Source organism: Sciurus vulgaris (genome assembly GCF_902686455.1).
Source record: "Sciurus vulgaris genome assembly, chromosome: 16".
Classification (NCBI taxonomy): Eukaryota; Metazoa; Chordata; class Mammalia; order Rodentia; family Sciuridae; genus Sciurus; species Sciurus vulgaris.
Window position 1 is genome coordinate 27,419,015 of NC_136477.1, and position 26,730 is coordinate 27,445,744.

General features: G+C 47.9%; 1 protein-coding gene across 5 annotated transcripts in view; it reads right to left on the minus strand.

The window, feature by feature from the left end:
- Nucleotides 1-6,078: 6,078 nt before the first annotated feature.
- CTDSPL (CTD small phosphatase like) overlaps nt 6,079-26,730 on the minus strand; it is a 109,459-nt gene continuing 88,807 nt past the window's right edge. For 2 of the 5 annotated variants that reach the window (XM_079116260.1, XM_079116259.1), the window contains 5 exons: nt 23,362-23,463; nt 20,033-20,089; nt 16,490-16,582; nt 13,380-13,565; nt 6,079-9,748 (listed from right to left, as the gene is read on the minus strand). In XM_079116260.1, the coding sequence (XP_078972386.1) occupies nt 9,623-9,748; nt 13,380-13,565; nt 16,490-16,582; nt 20,033-20,089; nt 23,362-23,463 (564 nt within the window). In that variant the 3' untranslated portion in view covers nt 6,079-9,622. The other 3 variants (XM_079116263.1, XM_079116262.1, XM_079116261.1) reach the window with 3 other exon arrangements.

Genomic DNA, 26,730 nt, shown 5'->3' on the forward strand with positions numbered 1-26,730 from the left:
GCTCAGAGGGCTGGGCCTTCATACTTCATCAGTCAATCAACAAATATTGACGGAGTTGTCTGGGAGCCAGCCCCCTCCCCATGGCCAGGCAGACTCACCTCCTGGGTACCAGTGGTCAGAGGAAGTAGGGGATGGAGACCAGGGCTGGGCCGAGACCGGGAATACACTGGGTTTTTCCTTTTCTGGAGCCCAGATGGATTCCTCCTGGACCAGGCCACTGAAGCAAACTTAGGAGGAAATGGAACTAAGGGTGGGAGTGGTGGGGAAGGCTTTGTGAGCCCCAGGTCACTGCAGGAGATGGGGAAGGGTGGCCACAGCTCCCTCTAGGCCTCTCCTGTTCTCCCCACCCCATCTCTGAATTTGGGCTGGCTGCCCGGCATAGCCCTCCCCAGGGAACCAGATACCCATCGTGGGAGAGGCCAGTCCAGCTCTTGCAGGGAAGTCACCTCTCCCATACCTCTGGCTACACCCATCCTACTTTCCCACTGAGATTGTGAGATGCAGGAGGTACTGGAAATAGTGCCTTCCAGAGACTCCTGGGGTACAACCTATCTTTATCTTAGGCCACAGGCCTCGGTCCCAGCCAAGGCCCAGCCAGGGTTGGCAGCCCCTTCAAGGACATGCCTGCCCACTGGCCCCAAGACCTGTTTTCTGTGTCCAGTCTTCATCCCACTGAGGTCCCTGTCACAGCCATGAGGGGATCCAGGAACTCTGGACCAGTCTGTGCCTAGTAGGACCACATCCAGTGCCTGCCTGTGTTTACAGATGCAGTTGTGGGTCCCTGTGTTGTGAAAGACACCTGTGCCACAGGGTGGTCCCTGTGTCTCAGTGCATCTGTTTAATCCCCACGTGACAACGTGCCTGTCTGTCCCTGGACATGACAGTTTGAGTTTTGGCTCCGTCTCTCCATACCTGATGGCCTGTCCCTGGGCCCAGCAAAATTCTGTGTCGTGGCTCTTCCCCACTTCCTCATCTCCTGGTTCCTCCTCCCTATTCTTTTGGTCTCTGTCCCCACATTCCCTGGAAGTGGCTCTTTCCTAGATCACCAGTGGTGGCTGGTTCTGTCACCTTTGTCACCTCCCTCTCATTCCATCTCTCTCCTTTGGATTTCTAAATGTCAGGGGACACAGAGCTCAAGTTGTAGCTCCTGTCTCTTTCTAGTTGCAGTCCCAAGGGGGTAAATACCACGGCAACACTGCCGTCTCTCCTGATGCCGACGCCCACTCCCTTCCCCGCCTGATCCCAGCCTCCGTCTCCATCCAACTGTCCAGTCACATTTCTCCTGGCACTTCCAGCCTCACACTTGACATTCACCTTAGGTCTCTCGGATCTACCTTCCTGGTGCCTGAGGAATGTGTTCAATGGACACCCAGAGGGTTGTTCAGCCCCAAATCTCAAGCTGTCCCAGGGTTCTTTTCCCTCACGCCCATAGCCACTGGACAGTCAGGGCTGGTTCTGCACGGATCCTGGCCAGCCCTCTCCTGACTCTGACCCTGTTCCAGGAGCCAGCCTCCACCAATAGGGTAGTATGAATGCCCTCTCAGTCTCTGGCCTCCCTGGCATGATGTCCATTCTGTCACAGTAGCCAGGGGAAATTCCCGCCCCCACCCAAATTATAAAAAATTACGGTAAAATTAGTCATTCCTTGGTATCCACAGGAAGATTGCTTCTGGATCCTTTGGGGATACCAAAATCTGTGGATGCTCAAGACCCTTAGGTAAAATGGAGTCGTCTTTGCATAATAACCTGCACAATCTTCCCACATGCTTTCCGTGTCTCTAGACTGCTTACACCTAATGTAATGTAAACGCCAGGTAAACGCTTATTATCCTGTATCATTTACAGAACAATGACAAGAAAAACAGCCTGTACAAGTGCAGTACAATTTTTGGGTTGGTTGAATCCATGGATGTGAAACTCACGGACATGGAGAACGAACTGCATACTTAGTAAATATCTGTTGACATGTTCCTGTGGCTTGTGCCTGGCCCAGTGGTGTGTGTGTGTGTGTGTGTGTGTGTGTGTGTGTGTGCACGTGACACGTGCACACTTCGAGGGGCTCCAGTCCCTGCCCTGGCACCCACTAGCCGAGTTGGCTTTGGAGACATTTCTCAGACTCTTTGAGCTATTTCCTCCTCTGAAAGGCCACAGGGATGACACCCATGACAACCCCCATTCTGGGCAGGATATCCCAACCTTGCATAGCTCCACTAGCTTAAGGGGAGGTGGCATTAGAACCTCTCCAAGGCCCCTCCCCCTCAGAGTTATCTGAAACCCGGGACCCAGAGGGCACTGCCTGGGCAGACCTACCCAGTACCAGAATCACATTAGTAGACAACCTTTGATCCCAGCCCCAAGAGCGATGGCAGGAGGGGAGAGGGCCTGGCCTTGGCATCTGCCCTGACTACTCTCTGCTCTATCACACCTATGGCACAGGGGGAAACAGACCTAGCGTAGGCTCACAGGCAGCAAGATGACTGGGGGTGGGCCCCAGTCTCTCCCTCTCCCCTTCTCCAGGGAAAGAAAAGGGTTTCACCAGCCTTCTCCCTGCTCACTCACCATCCCACAGACATCGTCCCCTTTCCCAACCTCCCCCAATGCACTGGCACTGAGAACCTAGTCCCACTGACCTCTTCCTGTCCATGGGGCCCACCACCTAATGGATATGGAGAATAGGAAATTCCCAAAATAATGAGGCCTGAGAAAAAGAAGTAAAAATGAAGGCCAAGAACTGACCGTCTTCATCTCCCAGGACAAGTTTTCCAGGTGCCAGCCAGCGGCAGACCCTTAGAGGAAACAGTCTCTGGAGGCCTTCATCTCCTCACAGTAAATCCTCTTCAGACTTTCCCACAGACCTTGACCAAAAAAGCTCACATTCCTGAGTGTCCAAGCAAACTGATATATGTTCATTAGACCACCCCTCATAACAACCTATATAAACCAGTCCCTTTCTTTGTCCAGTGGCTCACTTTCCACCAGGAGAGTTGGGTCCACGGCACCATTTCATCCCCCCGAATAAAGAGCTGAGATGACGCGTGAGGTTTGCGTCCTCCTCGTCTTTTTTGTGCTAACACCACCAACCTCACCTGGCAGGTTCCCAGAGCTACTTTGTTCCTACGGGGTCCAACCTGCTCTGTGTCAATATTGACCCAGGTGGGGGAGTGGCCCCGAGAAAACCGGCCCCTCCTACCTTGCCCCTCCTGGCTCCCCCCAGGTGCCCTGGGTCCCACTCCCTGGTGGCGTCCTGGCCTCACCTGCAGCTGTCGAGTACTTCCTCCCCAGGAGTCCCTCCTGAGGGACAGGGAGTGGGAGCGGGAACTGCTAACTGGGGTTCTGGAGCCCACTGCCTGCCGAAGGCCTGGGCCCTGGCTCTGCAGTGGAGCGGCTGAGGGGGGGCCTTCAAGTCTAGCTGCAGGTTGTGGGAGGAGCAGGGACTGAATCCCCAGGCGGGACCACCAGGGAGCCATGCTCCAAGGGGGCTGCGGGAATCCCAGGGTGTCCGGAACAGACCAAAGGCTGGCCCTTGGCCCCTGCAAGGGGGTGTCACTCGCCCATGTGACAAGGGGCATGTGGTACTGCCTGGCAGCACACCCACCCAACAGGACAGGCTTGGGTCAGAACAAGCCTGGGTTTCCCTGCTTATTGTACAGCAGTGTCCACAGCTGGGTTCTGTTCCTGAGCAGTGTGACCTGGGCTCTGATGTGCAGTGGGGAGATTTAACCTGCTGCCCACCTCAGTGTGACAGTAGGGGCTGTCAGCCAGCCCGGGCTCTCATCAGGCCCCTACCTTGTTCTCAGTTTGGGAGAAGCTCCCAATGCCCAAGTGAGGCTTTCTCTGCTTTTCTGAATTTCCCTAATTTTTAGCACTGAACACGTATGACCTTTTAGGGAAAGCAACCCAGGTCGTTCTCCCAGTCATGCCCATGGAGCCTTTGCCATGGCTGGGCCTCAGGCCTGGACGTTTTGGGGAACTTCCAGGAATGGAACCCACTATGAGTGATTCTAACAGGCAGCCAGAGCTAGAGCTTTACAGGCGGTTTGGGTGGAAAGCTCTGGGCCCATTTACCCTCCGTCTGACAGCCTGGGGTCCAGTCTGTTCTCAGAGATCAGGCTGGTTGGCTGTACCGGTGGGTGGCTCTGGACCTAGAGTAGCCGATGACCCATAGCTATCTCTGGCACAGGGTTTATCACATAAGCATCTCTGATTACCTGGGAACTCTGCCCCTAGCCCCAGCGCATTACTTATCGTCCACAGGCTCAACAGACGGTTCCTCAGCTAACTGGCCATCCCATCCAACTTGCCTTTCCCAGGGGCTCCTTTCCATCCTCCCCAGCTTCCTCTCATTCCTTGGTCCTGTAATACGGACAGATGATCTGTGTTTAGTCTGGAGAACTTCAGGAGGGGAAATCTCAGTGTGCCTGAGTGTCAAATAAGTGCCCTTTTGATGACCTGTTTCTTTCCCACCCTCCCCTGGATGCTCACTAGGACACTCGGCCTCGGGGTTGCTACCATTCTCAGTCACGTACCTGCTTGCATGCTAGGGTATGAAGCTGCCTGGGGATGGAGCTGATGACAGAGAAGGCAAGAGGAGGGAAGGAAAGGCTAGGGAGCGGCCTGAAGGAAAGACAAGGGTCCAGGGACACAGCCGAGGAGTCGTATCCAGAGTGACTTCTCTCTGGCTGACCTACTGTGAAGACGTAAGTGGGGCACAGCACAGACTAGCTTTGGGCATTTGGGGTAGCAAAATACTGGATTATCTCCTGGACCTGTGCACATACTGGTATGGTCTAGCTCTGGATGTCCTCAAAGGCTCATGTGTTGAGGGCTTGGTCCCCAAGGAAGCAGTGTGCAGAGGTGGGGATTTGGGGAAGTGTTGGATCACGAGGGACCTGATTTCCTCCATGGATTAATCCATCAAGGGACTCACAATGGGAATGGACAATTCACATTGTGGAAACTATAGATGGTGGAAGGGAGGGAGTGTGCTCTTAGGAGACTCTATCTTGTCCCCAGCTCCTTCCCCTCTGCTTCCTGGCATGAGGTAAGCAGCCTTTCCTTCACCAAGTCCTCTTGCCATGATGTTCTGCCTCAATTTGGCCCAAAGCAATGAGGCCCTGTGACCACGGACTGAAACCACTGAAACTGTGAGCCAAAATACATCTTTTCTCCTTTTTCTCTGATACTTTGTCCCAGTGATCGAAAGATGACCAAAACACACACTGTGTCTGGGTTGTCAGGGATGAATAGAGACAGCCCTCAGTATCTGCAGGGGATTGGTTTTAGGATACAAAACCCATGGGTGTGCGGGCTGACTGGACATGACTGGCAGAACCTCGTATCCTGTGACAGAGCAGAGACTGCAGAGCTTTGTTTCGGTGACTGGTATTCATTCACAAAATGGGGATAAGACCTACCTGGTGAGATTTTGACACTGGTGGTGTTTTCTGAATTAAATATTATTAAGAAGAAACAGGGTCCTGGGTGTGGCAAGGCCATGCCAGGAGTCCCAAGAAGAGGGGCCCTTGCTGTTTCTCTCACCTTCACATAGAGAAGGGCGGGGCTGACGGCAATACCTGCAGGATGTCTGGCTGTGAGCAAATTGTCTGCTACATCCCTCTTTTTCTGACTCCTTGCTGTGCTTCTTCTAGTAAGCATAGTGCCTCAGCTAGTGTCCTCAAGGAGTATGGGCTTGTGCACAAACACAATGCCTGTGGCTCTTATGGCACAGGGTGGGGGACTACAATTCTCTTGTGCTGCATCTGGAAGCCTCTTGGTAGGGCTGAAGTCCTCGTGGGAGGATGGTGAGTCAGACTGCTTCCATCTGGGGAGAGGAAGTCAGGGAGCCAAACAGTTGTCACTTTTTGGATGACAGGCAATTTGGGCAGAATGTTTTTCTAGCTTCTCCTGGGGTCAAGGCCTGTGGCCCCTCCTGGGGTCTTGCAGCCTGGCTCCCATCCACCCTGCTCTCTAGAAGTGGTGACGTTAGGAGACTCACGGTGCTGGCATGAGGCTGTGCAGGGGGCAGAGTGGAGGGAGGAGAGGCGCTGCCACTGGAGAAGCAGTCCATCCACAAGAGAGTGTAGTTTCACGTGTTTATTTTTGGCAGGAAGGAAATCATTGCAAACCTCTCAATTGACAACACTCGCCTCTGGGAACGTGCACAGTCCACACAGAGTATTTCCCAAGTAATGCTGGACTGTTCATCACATTCAAATGTGCACCAGAAACCCATGACTACCCAGACACCAACATCTCCACTGCTGGGGGTGGGGGGGGTGTCAGTCTGCAGAGCAGCTCCTGGGAGAATGAACCTGGAGCAGACACCATCAGATTTACAGTAAAATGGGAACAGTGGCAGCCGGTCGATTTTGCACAGGTAACTGCATATGCATCAAGGCATCCATTCTTCTCAAACCCTGGCATGCCAACTGTCGAGCACAGCACCTTTAAAAGCAGAGGCACAAACGTCACGAGTGTTTGACCACAGGGCTGTGTGTTTCTGGATTTTATTAGAAAGCCATCTTTAAAATACAGGGTTGTAAATTGTTGCCAACGTTCAGACTTACAGACTTCTCCTTTACACCCAAAGTTCAAATGCTGCAACCGTGACAAGTCAGTGTCATTAGGGCATCATGTCCCCAAAGTCATCTCATCAAAATTGCACCATGTCAAAGGAGCTTCCCCACCAACCATCAACCATGACAGGTGGTGTTTATTATTAGTATACAAATGCATTGTTTAAAAACAGCTAGTGCGTGAAACCACAGACCAACACATAGGATTCCAGAGCAAATGGAAGACGGAGCATTAACATTGTCAGGAGTGCTGGGGCACCCCCAACTCTAGGCCTGGCCAGAGATGTCGTAACATCTAGTGGGCGGGAGTCCACAAACCCAAGGAATCCTGTCCCAGATCTTAATGTAAAAAATACTTGCCCAGAAGGCTACATTGTAATCTGGTACCGAGAGGACCATGGGAACTGGAGGTCAGACTTCTCTTTTAGCTAAAAAGTCTGAGCATTTTGGTAACGTGGGAAATATATGGCACAGAGAAGTAGATAATAGGTTTCATTAGGTTTTAAAGCCCACAATTTAATAAAAGGTAATAATTAAAAGCAATACCCGTATTTACCTTTAAAAACCATAAACCCCATTTGCCTCATTTCTTGGCCTTGTTAGAATTCTATTGCTTCATTTACATGTAGATGATTAAAAATATATATATATATAGATATAGATATTTTGATTATGTACACAGAGCAGAATCAAGGGTTAAAATAAAAATGGAATTTTGGAGTGTGGTTAAATAAGGTGCACAGATTCCAGAACCCTCAGAGGCTTTGGTGGCCCTCCTGTGACATTCTGTGTCTGTGGTGGCAGGGACTGGGCTCCCTTCCCAATAGCTCTGCCCTGGATTAGTGCGCTGGCATGAACCGCGCTCCGGGGTCCAGGAGCTGGGAGGTGAAGAGTTTGCTCAAGCCTGCCAGAAGGGGAGCACTCCCCTGAAATATTCTGGAACTTCAATCCTCTCTGCCCCTCTTCTAAATAAGGCCCTGTGATGCCAACATGGAAGGGGGCATGGTGGAGGTCTAAGGCTCCTTAGGGCCTAGTTCTGGGTGGATATCCACACCTGACAGACACTTGACCGGAACATTCAAGACATTTAAGGCAGCGGGGTCATTGAATGACTGGTTTTCCAAATGAAGGTTTATGGCGTGGACAGATCTGCCATGTAACTGTCATTATCTGTGGTAATGCCTAGCAAGGGGCTGTTTCTATTTTAATTGGCATATGGATTACTGGGTTTGGAACACTCCGAATGTCAGGAGACCTGGTTACCCCTGAATATTTCTCTCCTGAATGCACAGCACTCCAGAGACCAAAGTGCTGTGGTGGGGGATGTGACTGGCAGTTGGCTTCGGCATTTTCTGAATGGAAAGCACAAGAAGAATTTTGACTCTGACCCCCAGTTTCGAGCCTTGCTAGTACCAGTCGCTCCCACCAGCACTCTGGCTGAGGACAACCCACAGAGGACTAAGGCAGTGGTGCCAAAACGAAAGGGGTCTTTTTAGTTACTTTGAAGAGCAATACTTTACAGACTGTCTTGTTGTCAAACAAGGAACATGGCACTGCTTAAACACCAAACTGGGAGAGGCTGAGAGGAGAGCCTGGCTCAGAGAAGGAGTCCTTTTTCTCCCTGGTTTGGAACGGGTCTCACATCTAGATAGGCTTCCCCACCCGTGGCTCAAAATAGCTGTGCTTCCAAGGAGACCAAGAGATGGACTCGGGCCACATCAGCCTGGTGGTTGGTAGAGGCCACTGGTTCTCCGGTGAGAACAGTCAGCTTATCATAGGACCTGATGTGACTGCAGTTCAAAATGAATGTTATAGCTATGTGGGGCTCTGGCCCTCCTGCCTCTGTACACTTCTGCTTCCTGGCAGCAGGGCCAGGGAAGGGAGAAAGTTGGTGCAGTCTGCCAGGGGGTGGGGCGCCTGTTTTTGACCCTGTCCGAGTTTGCAGCTTAGCAGTGAGCATGTTCTGAGCATAGGCACAGTGGCAAAGAACAGTGTAACAGCCGCTGGTCAATTCCATTTGGTGGCAGCACGGTAGCAGCAAAGAAAATTCCCAAACAGCTCCATGTGTATCCAGCTTTTGGAAAGAAAAGGAATTAAAATTCAATAAACAGGCTTTTTTTTTTTTTGTATCCAAGGGTTTTAGGGTTCCTTGTAACTGTTCTACCAAAATCAATAACAAGAGAACAACCAAAACACACAGAAAGTATGGCAGTAGTGTGAAAGCAGAAGTGACGTGATGTCACTTTTCAAGGGAAAATGCGATCTCAGGACAAAATCTGTCATCATCAGAAATCATACTATAAAAGAATATGGTTTCCTAAAATGTTGAGCCACACAATTGCAGATACATTCCAAACTGGGTCAGAAATGAGTGGAGACAATGATAGAGTCACAAAAAACTCCTGTCAATGGGAGCCTGACCCTGCAGCATGCCACGGGTTGTCAGAGCAAAGTCACACCTGTTGGGAAACAGGCTCCAATGACTCTCTCCCCGCCCTCTCCTCCCCCACCCCATCATACACACACTACCAGGTTCTAGAAAATTGTCATGTTCATCTTCTTAGAGTATCTAAGACAATAAAAGGCTAAAAGATGTCTGGAAATATGTTGTGTAGAAAAATTAACTCTCAGCTTAAAATAACATTCAAAAAGGCACTTCATCCTGTAGGAAAGAGATTCTGAGTTGGGTCAGCTGCTCTGAGCTGGGACAGATGGGGATAGGTTGTCTGTTGAGAGGGGAGGAGAGTTGAAAGGAAGTCTGATAGATATCAAGCTTTTTATCCCCCCATTTTTTTTTCTTTTTGGTATGTTTTAAGAAAAGCAAATCCAGTAAAATGCATGTCGCTTTATGAAATTTGTTAAAAGAGTTCTTTTTAAAATAGTTGTTTCTGTTCTTAAAAAACAAAACAGGTAGGCATGGCCACATTCACCCTGTGGCCTGGAGCATGGAGTCTCCTCACTTTCAGCTCCTGGGAGTTGAGGCCAGGCAGGTCCCCTGAGGCCAGAGGTTCCAGAGTGCACAGGCGGGAGGTGGGCCGAGGCCAGGGCTACCTATTGCAGAGCCTCTGCAGCATGCTGTACACGTCATCCTCGCGGCTCAGGCCCTCGAAGAAGGGGATGAGGTCCAGCAGCTCCGTGTCCGTCATGTCATCGAACCAGGACTGCACAGGCACCTGGAAGACAGTGGGTGGAGCAGGCAGCACAACTGTACCCAGGGCCTGGGGCTTTACTCCCCAGACTTTTATCATGTTCTTTGATAAAGAGGACTAGTACCTAGAAACCATCACCATCAACTTCATGACCATCACTCTGTTCCCCTGTTCTAACCAAGATCAGTACAGAGCTCCGTGGTTCAGGATCACTCAGGGAGCCAGAGTGGACGGAGGGTGTATGCATTTGCCTGTTTAATTTTCCGACCACAGGAGAGGCAGCCAAAGCACTAGGCTTGCTACTTGACAGTTTCAAAAAGCTCTTTATACCCCACAAAGTCAGCTCCTTGCACCTGGGAGCACAGAGCCACAGGTGATGTGCCAATTCCTGACACCAGGAGGCGCCATCTAGGCATAGGAGGCTCCCACACAAGGCTGCGCTGTGCTGCATGGGAGACGGGGGCATTTCCCTCCCTCATGCCTAGCAGTGGCCCAGCAAAAGTGGAAGCATAAGATTTCAGAATGCCTTGACATTTCTGCAAAGACAGGATTTTCCTTACATTTAAGCTGAGGAGTAGGGAGAGAGATGGTGGGTGTCAGCCAGGGGTACAGAGAAAAAGATTTAAAAAGAAATTGGAGAAAGCTGAAAAGGTTTATAAGAAACATTCTGGCCCTTTTACAAATCTAAAGATAGTTTAGAAACATAAAAAATCCATGTAATTTAGAAAAATAAACAATAAAAGAATGAATAGAAAAATGAGCACTCCTGGGGGAAGGGAGAGAATAGAAGAGGGCAGACATGGACAAAGACTTCTCTAGATGGAAGTGTCTCTAGATCTTCATGGATAGTTTTGATGATGGGATCATGTAAATGTGTTACATAATTGAAAGAAAGTCAAACCATTAGGAAAAAGGCAATTAACAAATGAACCTAAATTATATAAAGCTGGTGACATGATCACACAATTATTTCAAGTGATTTTTTTTTTTTCCCCAGTGCTGGGGATCAAACGCAGGGCCTTGTGCATGCTAGGCAAGTGCCCTAACCACTGAGCTACACCCCAGCGATTTCAAACACAGTATCTGACTGTCCATCTCTCCAAAAGCCTCTAAGCTGCATTTAATTTTTACTACCAGTAATTAATATCAGAAATGCTATTTTGACTTAAATGTACAGTATAAAAAAATCAAATATGTAATTATGTCAATATCCTTAGAAACCAAGCATTTCAGCAAGAGAGAGATTCAAATACAAAAACAAAGAAGTAAAATAAAAGTTCTGTTATCTTAATGTTGAACTGGAAAAACCGACATGAATTTATAATTTATTTTTTCTTTCTAAAAATAAGTATTTTGGTTCTTTTTTTAACTCTGATTTGTAATACGGTTAGAAGTAAAGCCATCCAGTTGTGGTCTCTAAACACCATTTTCACCAACGGGAACACGCTTCACAGAAAACTGGCTGATTTCAGGGCTGAACCAAGAAATGTTCAAGAACAGCCTGGAATGTCTCTTCCTCTTTTCTTTTTTGTGCTGGGGATGGAACCAGGGTCTGTGAATGCCAAGTATACAATCTACTATGGAGCTGCACACCCAGCCTTAGGCCTGGAACATCAGAAAGCAAGGAGGCTATCAAATATTTGGAGGAGTCTCCACTGGTCAAAGGTGAAAATGTGAGCATCCAAAAGAATAAGAAATGGGTTGGATTGAAACAATAAAAATATCTATGAGCGCATACAATACTAAAACTCACTGGCTACTTCTGGAGATTGTTAGAGCCCATTACTCTAAAACACACACGACTCATGCACATACACACATAGACTCATTAGCCTGAAATTGCAAATTAAAGAAAAAGAACCAAGACTTTTATCCTGCTTTCCCTATTCAGACATTCAAATTGTATTTTAGGGAAAGCAAGAAGACAAAGGGGGCAAGTTCTATTTTATTTTATTTTTCTTAGAAGAAGTCTAGCCAAAAAAGGCAGAAGGAATGATAAGATTTAGAAATCATCATTTTGCAATTCTGAATGAAACAGTGGATGTAGGCAACAACTGCTATGATTATGAGGTGAAAAGTTAATGGGGAACTTTATAATGGATGAACCCAATGACCAACTTTAAATCTTTAGGGGCCATCTGACATTATATGCCTCCTGGTTTGATTTCATAGGAAGTGTGCAATACCACCTATGATGTGTTTGTGGGGGGAAAAAAAAGGAGAGAGAAAGAGAAAAGAAAACGAACCTGAATCTAACCAAGTAGCAGACAGAGGTCTATCTCCCTGTTTAAAGGGTATAGGGCAGCTGGGAAAACATACTGAACACTACCAAACAAATAAGCAGACTCAGAATGCAGGAAATTTCTATAAGACAAATAATCAAACCTTCAACCAACCAATGGCATAGAAGACCAAGAAAGGAAAGAAGTGTTCAGATTACAACAGAATCAACCAATGCAATGCATGAACCTTTTCTGGATCCTGATTCAAACAATTCAGATGAAAGAGAACATTTTGTGATGATGGGGACAATATGAATACAGTATGGACAGTAGATAATGTAAGAAGTTGCCATGTTGGATCACAAGTTTAAGCCCAGCCTGGGCAACTTAGCAAGACCCTGTCTCAAAATACAACAATAAAGAGCTGGGGATGCAGCTCAGTGCTGGAGTACCCCTGAGTTCCAAACCCAGTACCTCAAAAAATAAAAAAAAAGTAATCCTTATCTATTAGGGACATGTTACCAAATGCATTATGTTGAATTCGATTTACTTGTTAAAGTATTATACTTAAATGTAATGCATTTTGAGAAAGTAATCAAATGACAATGCCACACCAGTTAACTGAATCTAGTTTGAATTTTGTTTGTTTGTTACTAAGTGAAGTTAGACTTCTGGACTCAAGGAAGGGACCTCTGTAAGCTGGGATGAGCTGAGAGGCATGTGTGTGGGAGGAGGCGTCCCCAGGGGAACTGCCTGAGCAGAGGGTCTGGTGTTGCAGGCACTGCTGAGGGGCCAGCAGTGGCTGATTTCTCTTCCCCTGGAAGAGTGCTGAGCGGGCAAAGGAAGGGCACTGTCCTCTGCTGAGGAGGCGCTGGGAGCTGTCATGCTCCCGGGATTTATGTAGAAAATGTTCCCATGGGTGCTTCTCAGACATCATTCTGCAGTGTAAGCCGACAGACAGTGTTATCTGAAGACCTTATTAAAGTGTTTTATTCATTCTTGTTTAAGATATACTTCTGCTGCAGGGGTCACCCAGCCTGCTGAGTCTGCAGGGGTCATAAAGTGCTGGGCAGCAGCCAGTTCCGTGAGGTTAATGACAGACAACCCTCCTCAACCACCCAGCTAAGGAGAAACAGCGGGGTGGAGCCCTTACCAGGGCAAGCCCTGCTCTAGTTGATTTTCACCTACTGCCCACGAGTCCCCCATCAACTCTACGAGATCAGCATTCCCAGAATTCCCACTTGACAGCTGATGTACCGAGGCTCAGTGAGGTGAGATGACTTGGCCAATGGCCAGCAACTGCTAAGAGGCCGAGCTGGGATTTCACCAAGGAAAGGCTCCAAGACCTTCTGGTGGGGGTGTTCACGAGGGGGTGCTCGCCAGCCAAGACAGCTCAGATGCAGCCCAGACATCTCATCTCTTGGGCAACTTACTGCATTCTCAGGATGGAAGATGTAGGAGGCAGGAGAATTGTCCACGATGATCACTTTGCTCAGTTCCCGACCCAGGCGACTCAGGTCCTTCACATAGTTCCCACGATGGAAAACACAGGATTCCCTGAAGAGCCGGGCTCGGAACACACCCCAGCGGTCCAAGAGGTCAGCCACAGGGTCTGCATACTGGAAAGAAGGTGTCAAGAATGAAGGCTGGCTGCCCAGAAGAGCCAGACACCAGGTCTACTGCAGCAATGCCTAGACTGTTTTTTAAAAAGAGGATTTAATAGCTGGAAGTGCTTTAGGATCCTGGTTATTTTCCTCTCCATGTATTAAGACAGTACTGGATTCTTCCATCTCTTACATCTAGTCCATCAGAATACCTTGTCAGTTTTATCTCCAAAAATAGCCTGACTCCACCTGTATCTCTCTAGTTTTATTGCTACCACCCCAGGCCAGGCCTCTACTCTTTGGCCTGGGAGGTTTTTTTCTAGCTGGGCCTCCCTTCCTAGCTCATTCATCTCAAACTGTTGGACTGATCAACGGAAAACATACTTCCCATCACATGAGCCCCCTCCTTAACATTCTCCCCTGTCTACCTCTGCACCTGGAGTGAGGTCCATGTCTTCAAGCCTGATATGAGGACAGGCCTCAGCACCAAGCCAAAGTGAGGGCACAGCCAGGCATTGCTGGGGACCTGTGACTCCGCCAGGGATGCTGGGAGCCACCTGCAGCTGTTGGGAGGGACAGAGATGGGTGGCATCTGAGTCCATGGGCAAGTCCTTTCCTCTCCAAGGTGTCCTAAGGGAGGCAAGGTCTCCTACTAACCGAGCGGGGTGAGAATCTGGAGCGTTGTTTCAGTGAGGCCAAACAAGGGTCATGTGGCTGGGCTACTGGGGGTTGGCTCTGGATGCGAAAAAATGGTTAACTGCTTCATAATCATTGCCACTGGTAGTGGTGGCACTCATCTTTCAGGGAAGTGATTGAATCTGGGGACTGAAGGCCTGAGAGATGACTGTGAAGAATGCAGGCCGCAAGAGGGCAGGGACTGTGTCTCTCTTGTTCTCTGCTGTATCCACAGTGCCTAGTACTGTGTTTGGCATACAATAAGTACTGAGTAAATTTGTGTTGGGGGAATGAAGGGTTGTGTGACAAGGATGCAGGTCCTAGAGGGCACTGACAGTCAGCGGGGGGTTCCTGAGGCTTTGGGGGATGGGCAAAGAGGCCCAGTACACCAAAATGCTGCTGGCAGGGAGCTGAGCTGAGCCCAGAGCCCACAGCGGAAGCAATGACCATCACAATAGAACCTGGACATCAGGGAAGAAAGGGGTTGGAAGGTTGCTCTTCGGAGCTGATTCTGCTCAGCCAGGCTGGAGTAGCAGTGACAGAAGGACGGGAGAGACAGATGGAGGGCCCGGAAGAGATGCCCAACAAGGGTGTTTAAGCAAATACTGGGGACAATGCCAAGGAAATGTTTTCAATTTTGCCAAAGAAAAAAAAAAAAAACAAAAAACAACAACAACAAAAAAAAAAACACAACAACTCCCGGTCCAGTGCACCGGCACAATCTTCCTGTTTGTTATTTCTTTGATTATTACTTCAGGTTCCTCAGCATCCCAGAGCACTGTCAGAAGAGCCATGGAAGCTACAGATGCAATTAGTCTTGGTACCACTCATCTGAAAGATTACCCGCTGGGGAAGACTTTGCTTTCCCCGAGGCCTCACTCTCTTCCTGGTACGCAAAAGTAAGGGCCACGTTTTGGATTCCCCCTCCAGAGGTTCAGGCTCTGTGCAGGGATGAGACTGGCAGGATGCTGTGCAGGAAGGGCTCTCTCTCACTTTGCTCAGCACAGAGAGAGATGGACTCAGCCAGGAATGCCCAGGTGGCAGAGCAACATGCCCAGGACCCTGGAGTCAGAGGCTACAGCATGCAGAGGAGGAGTGTGGGCACCAGGGTACAGGGAGCCATCGGAGGCTGGTCATTGGAAGCAAGCTGCTGCTTGTTTCCCTGAAGCAGGTCTGGACACAGGCAGATGGCTAACCTAGGCCCCACAACATCATCTCTGGGGGCACTCAGAGTCCCCGAGGTACCCAAGGAGACACTGGTGGTACACAAGTGGATGGCCTTGGCTTCATTAGAGTCAGGGTTTAGGAGATGGTCATGACTAGGACCTTGGAGGTGGAGCAAGGGCTCACCCTGCTTGCCCTAGACACAGCACAGCACCTGTTGCACCTGTGTAGGGGGAAACTAAACCCTACCAGGGTGCTTGGGAACTATTTGCTTCCCTAAGTAGTGGAAGAGGACAAAGAAAGCCACTTGGCCAGAGGCAGGGTGGATGATGGGTCAGAGATTCAACCTAAGTTGTAAGATCAAAATATGCTGGAATGGTTTTATCACCATTAACACTTAGGATGCTCAACACTGACCATCAGGAGCACCACCCTGTTACAATGACCAACACAGTATGTAAAACCTAGCCGAGTGCTTGATGAGCACTTGCCCAGCATGTCAGGTGCCTTGCTAAGCCCTTTATACAGGCTGTTTCATCTAATCCACACCACGACGCAGATGCAATTATCCCCACTCAGAGGGGAAGAAACCAAGGTGCCAAAAATGAAGTGACTTACCTGAGATCACAGAGCAACTTAGGGCAGAGCCAGAACTTTCACCAGCCCGTGTCTGTGGGTGACTCTCTACATGTCTCTCTCATTTGTCCCTCCCCTGAAGCTAAACACAAGGTGCAGGTTCTCCAGCATTTGGATGCCAGTCGGTGGAGGAGAGGGTGCCAATGTGCTTGAGGCAGGCAGCCATCCATTTGCTGCCACACTGGACATTTGTGATATCCTCGTCTGTGGACAAGCAGCTTCAGGCGACTGTGTACAGCAACTTCATGGAGCATTTGCTCTAAGTGCTCTCTGTCACCATGGTAACCAGAAGCCTTTCAGACTGGCAGTGTGCACATGGCCCGTATCTGTCCCATCTGGATGGGAACCTGTCACCATAAAAACAGCTTTCCCCACCTTAACAAAGGCTTGTGACAGATCAGGGTTAGAGGTGGGGGAGGCGGGCAGAAAGCTGGGCTGGGAGTCGGGTGAGGTATAGGACGCACCTTGGCCAAGCTGGCAGTAAAGAGCACGCACTCAAAGAGCTGCCCCATCCTCTGGAGGAACTCGTCCACATGAGGCCGCTTCAGCACGTACACCTGCAACGGCAGGAAACAGCAAGCTGGTCAGTCCCAGCAGCTCTTGGGATGCCTGGGCCCAAATGCCCACTGTAGGAAGAACTGCCCCAAAGGTCCCTGCTTCCCATCACTAGGTCTATGTGTGGCCTGCAGAGGCCCAGACTAGGTCATCAGGTGGGACACTCCCCCGGTGGGACTCCACATCCAGGTTCACCGTAGACGACCCTTCTAAGCGGGAAAGGGAAGCTGGCTGTGGAAGGAGGAGCTTGGGGATCTTCAGAGCCAGCGAGTGGAGAGCAGGTGCCATGTCTGTGTGAAACCACTCATTCATTTCACATGTGTGTCCTGGCACCTGTTGTGGGTTAGGCCCTATGTGGATAAAGGCCATGGTCTGGGTGCTGTCCTTTTGGAGACATACAGCAGGTCTAGGATTGCTCTAGCTGCCACCTCTACTCTGAATGGAATCCCTCCCTCACTAGAAGATCTGGGGTTAACGCACAGGCCCAGCAAAGCTGCAAGAAGGGCCTCCCTTGTCAGTGTGGGGGCTGCCTATTTGAAATCATAGGGTTATTCTACTTGGGCATGGTATAGAAAGACATTTCAGGAGATGCGAAACCAGGTTGCTGGGACTCAGAAAAAAGCAACCTCGAGGGGTCTCTGTGTGAAGAGTAGCCTCTTCTAGAATGGCTGGTTTCTGTGCACCCTTTTGACCAGGCAGGCTGGGCGGAGCTACAAGGCAGCCAGGCTTCAGCTCACACATGAGCTCCTGACTAGGAAGCCTGAAGAAATCAGAGGAAATTGGGAGATGGGAGAGAAGGCCAAGCTGGTGAGAGGACAGAGGAAATGGGAGGAGGGAGGAACCAAGTAAAACCTGAATAAATTCCATTTGAAATTAGCCACTTCACTAAATCAATCACACTCTTCAAAATTCAATTCAACCTATTTACCTAGCTGCAGCTCTGTGCTCAGCTTGATGTGGTTACAAAGATGAATCAAACACAGGCCTTGCCCTCGAAGGGCTCACAGTCTACAGCAGACGCATGCAAAAGTATAAAAGAAAACATGGCATCATGAAAGTCACAGTAGGGGGACAAATTAAAGAGTTAGCTCCCTCAGGGGAGGGAATCCCAGAAGGCAACATTTGGCCTGGGCCCTGAAGGATGAATATGTGTTCACCAGGACTGAAGAATGAGAAGAAGCAAGTTTCCAGGGAAAGGAAAGTATGAGCCTGAGACCTGAAATACCTGCGGTGTCGGACGCCCAGCCCAGCGGAGGCTGCAAGAGAAGACAGGGAGGTGGGGAGGAGGTGGCTGGAGACAGAGTTGAGAGACAGGTCACAGCACCCATATGGCCTTAAATGGCAGATGGAGCAGGGTAGATAAACTGCAGATGTAGCAGAGGTGAGACGGGGGCTCTGTACTCCATGGAAGGACACAATGCTGGCAGAGGAATTCTACCTGGAACCAAGTAACTTTCAACATGCCAGATACAGGGACCTCAGGAGGACCAGGACTTGGTGGGAAACTCATGACTAACAGTAGGGTGGGCATGGGTCTATGGCTCAGGGTAGTAGCAGGGCACAGAGGAACAGGGTGGCCTAGACATAGGGCACCAACATAGCTCTGAGAAGCTGGGAGGCTGGGATGGGAGTTGAGGGCAGGGCTGTGGCTGTAGGCATCCATGCCCCACAGTGCTCATGAGATTCCTTGGTACCAGTGCCAGCGACAGACTGCAGCCTGTGGTCCTGTGTCCTTGGGAGTACTGCTTGAAAAGCAAGCGGTGTTACATGCAAAGGACTGATTTGGAAACTCTGGCGTTGGTGCCTCTGGCAGAGAGGAGGGTCCTGGGCCTGGATGCCGGCGTCCAGGCTCGCGTCCCCGTGCAAGTAACCAAGAATAGGCCCATTGGGACCTGCACAGCCTATCCTGGATTACTTGAACGAGGCCACGGCCTTCGCCAGGGCCTTGGTCCTCCTGCTCTTGGCACCTGTGGCTTCCTCCCTCAGCAGAGTTTCTGACCCCAGCCCAGGGACCCTGGAGTGTCTAATGCCAAGCGAATCAAAGCGTGGACAGGAGGGAGGCTAGGGGTGGCTCCTGCAGGGCAGGCATGCTCACAGTCACATGGTGTGAAGGATTAATTCCTCTCCTAAGGCTTGCATGCCATTGGCAGCTCTCCTTTGTCTCATCAGAGCACTCTGAGACACCGGCCAAGATGCAGAAGTCTTAATTGCTTCTCAGATGCTGAGTTCATTCAGTTGAGTTTTTGCAAATGTTAAATGCCCAGGTGCTTGCAGTGTTGGCCCCCTGGTGACTTTTACAAGCATGAAGTGTAGAGACAGTCCCTAGCCACCCTTCCCAAGGATTGTTTCCTGGCAGGATCTCCTGGAGAACAGGCCAGAAAGCAAGGAGTGGGTGGGGAATGGAGGGGAACCTGAGAATCAGGAAAGAGTCCTGGGCCAGGAGACAGGAATTCTCATTTTAGTTCTTCCCATTGCATATGACCTTGAGCCAACCTTCTCTCTGGCTGAGCCTCAATTTGCCCATCTGGGCAATGAGGTGGTTGGGCCAGCTGGTTTCCAAGGCCACTACAGTTTTAATGCCTGCACTCAAGAGCCAGAGAATACTGACATTGTAAAAGGAAAGACATCCTGTTGTGGCCCAGGTACCAAGAGATATTTTCCTTCCTGCAATACGAGACCAGAAACTCTCCCTTTAAGACCCTGTAGCTGGCAAGGAAGATGGTCAGATCATCCCTGTGGAAAACCTGACAAAAGCTACCCGCTTCAACCTTCAAGGCTAGTTTTCCTGCAAGGTTTCCAATATGTTCATAAATGAAGCTATTTCCAGAGGAGCTTCATGCAGATAAGGAAAAAAAAAAATTACAAAGAATGAAGATGACGTATGACAACCAACTATGGCATCTTTATTCATAGCAGCCTGCTGATTCAAAAACTCACACCCTTCCACACCCTTGTCCCTTGTTCGTTAGGGTTGGGTATTTGCTAAAGATCCACTGGAGAATGCACGACAAGATCAGTTTGGAGCAGCTGGTATTGGAAAAGGACACCTTTCCCCAAGAATTCACTGTAAGTGAGTACCTTGTGGCATTTTCCTGTTGCTTGCTAGGAGAGTAGCCAAAAGCAATTACATGAGGAAGTTAATTAGACCATCAAGCTAGGCCAGTGGGGGAGATGGAAACTTCTGAAAGTCTGCATCAAATCAAAGAACTATTTGAACTTGCAAGCACATCTAATATTTATGAACAGATACAGTTTTCCTTATAAAATCAGTATAAACAAATTCAAGTAAGTAGGGAAGAAAAGCAGAAAAATCATTGTATTTATTATTCAAAGTCTGTTTTATATTGAATAAAATTATCACTGAAATAGGAATCAAGAAATACAGTTCACAGGGAATGTAATTCTAAAAAAACATGCTCACTGAACCTCAAATTTAGCTTTGATTTTCTTACCTGATGTATAGTTCCATCGATTTCAACCGGAACAATAAAATCAGCGTTACTAATAGGCTAGAGAGAAAAGAGACTATAATTAATACATCTGAAAGAACAAGATAAAATTGGAAATTTTAGCAAGAAAAAAGCTTGCCTGGACCAACGTTTTGATAATTGGAAAAAACAGTTCAGGAGAAGGATGTTGAAGCATGCCTTGGTTCCTTGAAATAAGCACAAGCAGGAAAGCACATTCTTTTCTGTTCTGAATGTCGTGACGTTTCCAGCATCCTGGTCCAACCTCTTGGTCACCTGCCTGGCCTCAACCACAAAGGGGGGCACAGCCTGGCGAGAGAATGGGGTTCCTCAGAAACTCCAGCCCTTGCCCACGGCCCTGCCAGGATGAGGGCATCACTGATGGCCACTAGGGGGAGGAGATGAGAGCCCGACAGCCAGTAGCCAGTGCCACCAGGGAAACTTGGACTTTGGACCCACAAGTGTGGGGTGGCTAGACAGGAGATGCTCAGCACGCAGACCCACAACAAGGCCAAGGACATGCGGGGTGAAGTCAGAGGACACAAACCACAACCTTGAGCATGTTCTTCCCCTCTCTGGACTTCAGTGTGTCCTCTCTTCCACAGGTACAGTGACAGAGCTGATGAATGCCCACGGCCCCTGAGGCTCCTTCCAACCCTGAGAATCAGTGATCTCAGGTCCTGCCTGGTGGTCTGGCACTGTCTCCTGCTCTGGGGGCAGAAGGGAGGGCAGCCTCCCTCAGTTGTTCTAAGGAACACAATACCCAGCATATCCACAAACTTCTCGATATTTAATATAACTCTTGGACAATATTAATGACGCTTAAAAATCAAATACAACTCTTTAGTCATTCCATTCTCAAAGATGAACTTATACACAGTTCTAAATGGAATTCTGCAAATTAGGTAGAAAACCATGTAAATGAAGAGGCCAACAGAATCCTCAGCCTACAAACCCTTGGGACAAGAGGAGACAGAGAGGGAAGGGGAAGGTGTATGGGGTGCAGGGTCTGAAGCCTCTTGTTAGAGCCTGAACTGGGGGGGGTCTGCCTTTAAGTCCGTCATTGTACACACAAGCATTTTCTTTGATGTGTAAATTGAAAAAAAAGAAAAAGGTGAAAAAAGGAAGGTGAGTAGCACCATTACTAAGCACGCAGTTGTTAAGAGTGCTGCTGCCAAGATCAGTCTACTCCCAGGGTCACAAGGCCAAGGATGAGCTCAGTATTTTATAATTTCACAACTGAAGTACAGAATCATACTGAAAAAACAAAGAAGAAACTCTCACAAGGCACTGGATTGTGAAAGCCTATTCCACAGAGCATATGAGATGAGGAAAACCATCCCCAGCTGCCACCCGCACTGTCCTTAATCCCTCGAGCACTGGTGTAAAGAGAGCCATTCTAAAGCCAGGGCTGTTATCTGGGGTCCATGAATCTGTGTCTCATACAGTTGTCTATTTTCTAGCGGGGGGCTCACAGCTTTCAGATTCTTAAAAGGTTCTGATCTGCCCAGAACATTAAAAACCTTATGCTAAAGAACGTTCTGCTTGCACATGAAGGCAGGCCAGGGGAAGAAGAAAGGAGGAAATGCTACTGCAGCTGGTGGCATCAAGGCCCCCTGAGCGAGCCCTGGAAGCTCTGCCTCTGGAGCCAGGAACCCTCAGGAACCTTGGGCAGCCTGGTCAGTGTTACCCACACTCTCAGAGCTGCCTGGGAAGATGCTCTGTATGCTGTCACAGTCACTGACCCCTGCTCTGAACGGCTTTCCCCCAGAGGGACTGAAAAACAGTCCTGAACAACACGCCCACAGGGGAGAAAATACTTCCAATGCTGTTCATAGCTGAGCTGGGGCACAAGGCCACTGTGGCCCCAGCCATCGGGGTGCTGAGGAATGAGGAGGTCCCTGCATGTCTCACTGGCCAGAAGGAGGCCATTTCTCCCCTCTAGAAGCCAGTGTGCTTCTTCCTCCACTCTCTGAAGGATTCAAAGTCAAACTCCTGGCCTTATCCTGTCACATGAGAAACAGCAGAAGGAAGGATATTTCTGGAAGGAAGGTATTCAGGCAAATTTGATGGCTCCTCTGCTTGCCATACAACCTGCCAGGACCAGCAATGGCTCACGTGAGATGTGCAGCCCATGGCGCCTTTCATGTCTCTTGGCAAAGTGGGGGGAGTGCCAGGCTGGGGGCAAGAGGAGGAATGGAGTAGTACTGGCCAGCAACAGAGCAGTTCCACTGCCAGAAATAACCCCCAGGCAAACGGGACCAGAATCTTAAAGACCCAGCACACCAATTTCTTCTTTCCATTTTTTTCCCCCATCATTTGCCTCTTTATAAACAATTTATTCCATTTCAAAAAAAATGGTTAATTATCTCATTTCTTTCTTTCTTTTTTTTGGTATAAGAGGTTGAACCCAGGGACACTCAGCCATTGAGTCGCATCCCCACCCCTTTTTATTTTGAGACAGGGTCTTGCTTAGGGCCTCACCAAGTTGCTGAGGCTGGCCTTGAACTTTCAATCTTCCTGCCTCAGCCTCCCAAGTTGCTGAGATTATAGGCGTGCACCACCAGAACCAGCTGGTGTCTCATTTCTTAATAGGGTTGTCACTGCTATCCTGCAATGGAGGTCCTTTGGGTGACCTGTCATTTTTGCTGTTTGGCTGATGGGGAGGTGGAGTGGGGAAGGTGACAAGACTTTCTGCAGCCCACTTTGATATCACTGCAGTGCTACATCCTTCATGAGGAAAGGCGTGAGGGTGGGTGCTCATTTAGTTTACCCTCAAAATCCCAGCAACCTCTTGCCATGGAAATAATCAGAATAAATGGCTGAATTTGTTTAGAGGCTGTTAACTTCAGAAGACTTCTTCAGAGTTGGATATTTTTCAAAAATGGATCTGGGAACATTTCCAGGACAGCAGGGTGCCTGTTTGCCACAGTGTCTCCCATGCCCCTCCCAATATGACACAAAGCACTCCGGTTACCTTGACAAGTCTAGAATCCTGGGGCACAATGCGCCGACTGCTTGTGCCACCTTGAAGAATTCCTGCAGGGGTGAGTGTTGGAAAACTCCAACCTAGTAAGTACAACAAAGCCTCGGTGGTACTGGCAACCCAGTGCTTTCTTTTCCCGACGATGTTAATATTCAACTACCTTAGCTAATGTTTACCTGGGTTAGTGAGCAGCTGTTGGGATTTCTGGAGGAAGAATAAAATCATACACTAACAACCACGAGCTTCCATTCTCTTTATTTTTTTTTCCTTTCCAATGCAACTGGGTCCAAATCACAAAGACCACAAAAGATTTTTTATATTGATTTACCTTAAATGAACTGTGCACCAAGGTTTCATCTAAATCAATGACCACACATTTCTTTCCATAGTCAAGCACCGTCACCTCTGGAAGGAGGTATTTAGCTGGTGGCTGAAGGGAAAACAAAAATTGCAATTATTATTTCTACATGAGAGACAAGCCAATTCTCTTATTATGGTATTATACTTTGTTAATGTGAGTATAAGTGAAAGCAAACATTTATATGCCTGGCCAAGTACATCATGTAACTTTATTAAGAACAATAGTAATAAGCAATTCACAAGGCAAGTTTTACCATACTCAACTGCCATGATGTGACTGACTACTGTAAGGCTTTGGCACCAGAAAAATCTGGGTCTGAACATCAACTCTGGCATGTTCTTGGTCAAAGTTTGAACAATAATACTTTCTGTGAAAGGTTGCTATCATCATTATAAAGGCAGTGACATGCCCAGAATTTTGATTGTCATATGTAATATGGCTACTGTTATTAGTAACACAATAACACAATTACATAATAATGAGTGTTTAATTAAAAGTTACTCTGACTACACATTTTGCCTGAAATTTCTGAAATTTACTGTGGCATTTAAGTGCATTTTAGACCTGTGTCGAATCCAGTTTCTTTTCCTTTTTTTTGTGTGTGTGTGATTGACATTTTCATACATGTGAAGATAAACCATAGATCTACCAGCAAAATTCAACCCGAAGTTAGCCTTAAGACAAGGAAACAAATAAAACTGGTCCCAAATACAGTACCTGCCCCACTGTGGTATAATATTGAGAAAATGTGATATTTTTGCCCCTTGGGGTTTCTGTTTCTGAAAGTTATACTTCAAATCACGGGCTCTGTATTCACCAGAAAATCTATTTAGATGTCTTTATAGTAGCTGACTCGAGTCTTGTAATTAAGAAGTCATAGAGTGTTAATAAAACCTGGGTATCTTCAGCTAACCTCACAGTTCGGAGTACTTATTTCTTTGGGCCTTGCCTCATTCCAGAAATAATCTGAAGTATTTTAGTCTACTGGTGGCATTTTTGGTGTCCAATGGTAACTAGTTAATTTTCTGTCCCGGAAGGTCAAACTCTGTTTAATATTTGATGCAAAACAAAACACAAGAAATATCCCTAATCATTGAAGAGTGGAGAAATTACCAAAAAAACATGAAATCAAGAGGCATTCTCTTCGAGTAGCTAGTTCTTTTTTTTTGGTTTAAATGAACATTAGTCAATGATCAAGAGTTATTTTGAACTTTGGCTGGTTCGATAGTGAATGTAAACAGGCAATCAACAGGGTAGGTGAATTTGCAAGAAAGAGGCTCTCTGTGGGGACACAAGTACTTCTAACTCTAAAGGGGTTTGGAGAGTGTGGGTGCAGCATCCTTTTCCAACATCACCCGGGGGAAAAGTCTTCAATGCTTCCTATTCCTTCTGCTCTAAGTCAAGTCAGGCCAGCAGTTCTTCCTGACCTTGGTGGCACTGGCAAGAAAGGTGGCATGTGTTTCCTTGTGAAATTTGGGGACCTAGAAAGGACTCTCTCACTCTACACTAGTGAGTTGGTAGGTTATTATTATTATTTAACTGAAACTTGCAAGAAGTTTTTAATCAAAAAAGTGTTTTTAAAAGGCTGGGCGTGACCTTTCTAAAGGTCTGCAAGTGACCACAACAGAGAGGGCTGGGATTATTTGTTTTCTGGGCCCCAGCAAAAAGCAAGTGTAGACCAGCACAAAATTTGTTTTATTTTTATTACATAATTAAGTTATAAAAACACATTCTTGCTGTAAAGAATATAGACATGGGAGGGTAAAACACAATTATTCTCATTTGTGTTCTTCCTTTTGAGTCTAGCATTTATCTATCCAGTTCTTCCCCTATGTGTTTATGTTCTACCAAAACAACCTTTTAACTTAGTAATTTAATTGCTAGCATGGAAAATAAGGATCTAGAAATTCTATCCCTGGTATATCTGAAAACATCAAAGATCTGCCAAAAGTTGCTCAGTTATTTCTAAGCCCAAGAATAAAAATACTTCCTTAGCATATTTAACCCAGACTTACTAGCATTCTTTGAGTTAAATGTAAGTAAAAAACACCCTTCACTGTACTATCCGAGGAGAGAAAAGATCAGAAGTGTGAAACTCCTATTAGGCAAGCTATTGATTTTGCATTTGTGCTGTAGAGAACAAGGCCAGGCTGGAGGGCAATGGGCAAGGAGGGTTCCATAAATCCTCTACCTGTTTTCTAAATGCACACAGCTTCTCTGAGGGTCTGGTGTTAGATTTATGCAAATTCCTGTCCACTGGTGAGAGTTCTGAACAGCTGGGTCCTTAGAAATGCAAGGATACTATGCAATCACAAGAGTGCTTTGCTACTTCAATTCATCTATTCTGGTGATGCTTGAATCATTAACTCAATGACATCTTCAGGCACATTTTCTCTGAGGCCATCACGAAGTTTGTTATGGTTTGGATGTGAGGTGTGCCCCAAAAGCTCATGTGTGAGACAATGCAGGAAGGTTCAGAGGAGAAATGATTTGCTTGTGACAGTCTTAATTCAATCAGTGAGTTAATCCCCTGATAGGGATTGACTGAGTGGCAACTGAAGGTGGGTAGGGTGCTGGAGGAGGTGGGAATTGGGTGTACATTTTATCTGGTGAGTGCAGTCTCTCTCTGCTTCCTGATCATGAGGTCACTTCCCTTCACCACCATGACGTTCTAAGCCCCAAGGAATGGAGCCTGCTGTCCATGGATCGAGACCTCTGAAACCGTGAGCCCTCAAACTCTTCCTCCTCTATAGTTGTTCTGGTGGGGTACTTTAGTCATAGCAGTGAAAATAGCTGACTAATACAAAGCTCAAGAATGAGAAACATGGGTTATATCAAAAAGGGTCTTTTCTATACAAAGTTGATTGCTCAACGGCATGCTGGGAGCATGGTTGGGGCTTGGGGGGCAGAAATCTATGGTGTGTGGGGTTGGGGAGGAGGAAGGGACTGTGGCTTACCACCCAAGGTTTGGGAATGGTGTTCGTTCATTCCAGTTCTCTTCCTGGGAGTAGATATGAAATTTCCTGTCCCTGGCACTAATCTAGCAGCCATAAATAGTTAACACTAAGGTTATTAATATCCTGTGGAGTACCTGCTCCACAAATCCTCATCTATCTTCCAGCGTTAGTACCTCTTCTTAGTACATTAGATTCTTGTTTTCTTAAGACTTCTTCGGCTCAGGGTCTGCACACTGCTCTCCAAGCCGCAGAGTTCAGGGCAGAGTTCTCAGGGCCTGAGGCAGAGAGGAGCCAGGAAAGCCCAGGCTGGTTTTAGCCAGCACAGTCACCCTCCTTGTATGTTCTTAGTGTTTTGGTGGAAAATAGTGTACTCCCACTT